The sequence below is a fragment of the Plasmodium fragile genome, assembly GCF_000956335.1.
Source record: "Plasmodium fragile strain nilgiri unplaced genomic scaffold supercont1.8, whole genome shotgun sequence".
Classification (NCBI taxonomy): domain Eukaryota; phylum Apicomplexa; class Aconoidasida; order Haemosporida; family Plasmodiidae; genus Plasmodium; species Plasmodium fragile.
Window position 1 is genome coordinate 312,306 of NW_012192588.1, and position 1,617 is coordinate 313,922.

At 43.2% G+C, this 1,617-nt stretch overlaps 2 protein-coding genes across 2 annotated transcripts; one reads left to right on the forward strand and one right to left on the reverse strand.

Moving 5' to 3' along the window:
- Positions 1-110: 110 nt before the first annotated feature.
- AK88_01002 (uncharacterized protein) lies at positions 111-320 on the reverse strand (the record flags this gene model as incomplete). Its single annotated transcript, XM_012478640.1, has 1 exon — positions 111-320. The coding sequence occupies one exon, from the start codon at positions 318-320 to the stop codon at positions 111-113; it is 210 nt and encodes a 69-aa protein (XP_012334063.1).
- Positions 321-1,207: 887 nt separating this feature from the next.
- Positions 1,208-1,543, forward strand: AK88_01003 (uncharacterized protein; the record flags this gene model as incomplete). Its single annotated transcript, XM_012478641.1, has 1 exon — positions 1,208-1,543. The coding sequence occupies one exon, from the start codon at positions 1,208-1,210 to the stop codon at positions 1,541-1,543; it is 336 nt and encodes a 111-aa protein (XP_012334064.1).
- Between the last annotated feature and the right edge of the window lie 74 nt (positions 1,544-1,617).

Sequence of the window (1,617 nt, forward strand, 5' to 3'; positions counted from 1 at the left end):
TTAACTTCTTTTCTAAACTGGATCAGGTGTAAAAAAAAAAAAAAAAATTTCGTCTTGATTTTCCACGGTTACAGGGTTGAGGCGGCTATAACAAATGCGGCCCCTCGCCTCTACAACTTCCTCTCATAAATATTATAGCAGAGAAGCTTGTCCATCATGTCCGCGTGGGTCAGAATCATCCTCCTGCAGCAGTATCTCGTTAAATTTAGTTCGTCCAGGGCATCACCCTTGGAAATTCCTTCTTCTAACTTCTTCTCGTACAGACTCCACAGGTTTCCAATAAGCTTCCCGCAGGTGAAGCAGCGTATGGGGATGATCATTTTGGTCCTTCGTTTTGTTCCAGTGTGTTGCTTCTGCTGGCGCGGGTGGGGGTAGCACGCGCGTACGTACGTACGTGTATATATGTATATTTATACGTTTTGTTTTTTTCCCTTAACTGGGGTGCTGTTAGGCTGCTCGCATGCCAGTCCCTCTTCTGCTATGTACCTTCGATTCACCTCACACGCTGTCCACGCTGAAAGGGAACTCCACATACGCGTTAATCATACAAAGCTGCGTGCGATCCGTCTCTCACTAATCAGTACAACCTCTTGCCATACTGTTGCTCAGCTTCTCCGTCGTTTTAAGCGCTCATACATATATACATATATACATATGCATAAATACGGCTCTTTTTTGTAATGCTCCTTTTTTTATTTGTACTTCCCTCTGGGCCCACTTTTTTGTTCTTTGCTTTATTTTACCAGGCTGCTTCAAACGGGAGAGTAGAGCAAAGCTTTTTAAACAAGGAACAAAATGGTTCAGTTGAAAAAATAAGCAAAAAGGGAAAAGAAGAAAAGAGCCCACAAGTTCTGTTCGCGCATTTGGGTCGGTAGGTTCTCTTTTGCGCGTCACAAAAATGGCTAATAAAATGAAAAAAAAAAAAAAAAAAAAAGGGGTAAAAAAAAAAAAAAAAAAAAAAAAAAGGTTGATCACAGGCCCCTTTGGTGAGACAACCATTCGCAGGTGTACATTTGGCTGCAAGTTTGAGATGCGATCGAGACGTGGTAACACAAGGTGCAAACTTATCACCAGATCGTATGACACGCAGGAGTCGCTTCAGTCAAACAGAGCCAATTCAAATAAAGAGAAAGGGGGAAAAAAAAAAACACGCGCTCAATAAGGTATGCGCGAAAAGGCAAACTCGTAACAGGGTCCAACGCGAAACATGGAGGAACGCCCCACGGGCATGAGGAGCCTCCCCTTGACGGAAAAAAAAGGCAAGACGAAGAGGATAATCCAGTCCAGCGCGGACGCCCCCACAAAGGAAGACCTACAAATATGTTTCCACCTCCCCAACGGAGAGACACTCACAATGCTGGAGAACGGGGGCATAGAAGTTGGCCATTTGAAATTGAAGCTTTCGAAACTGTTGGGGAAGCCCTATCAGCAAATCTTCTTAACGTACAATAATATGTCCATGTTGGATCCCTTGTCCATAATCGACGTGATTAAGAAAAGCAATTTGCAAGACATCCACATCGAGGTGGGTTATTCGGATTAATGCAGTCTGCCTTCTTACGTGGTAAGTGGGTATATGAATATACGTCTTACTCCTTTTACTTTACTTTTTTTTTT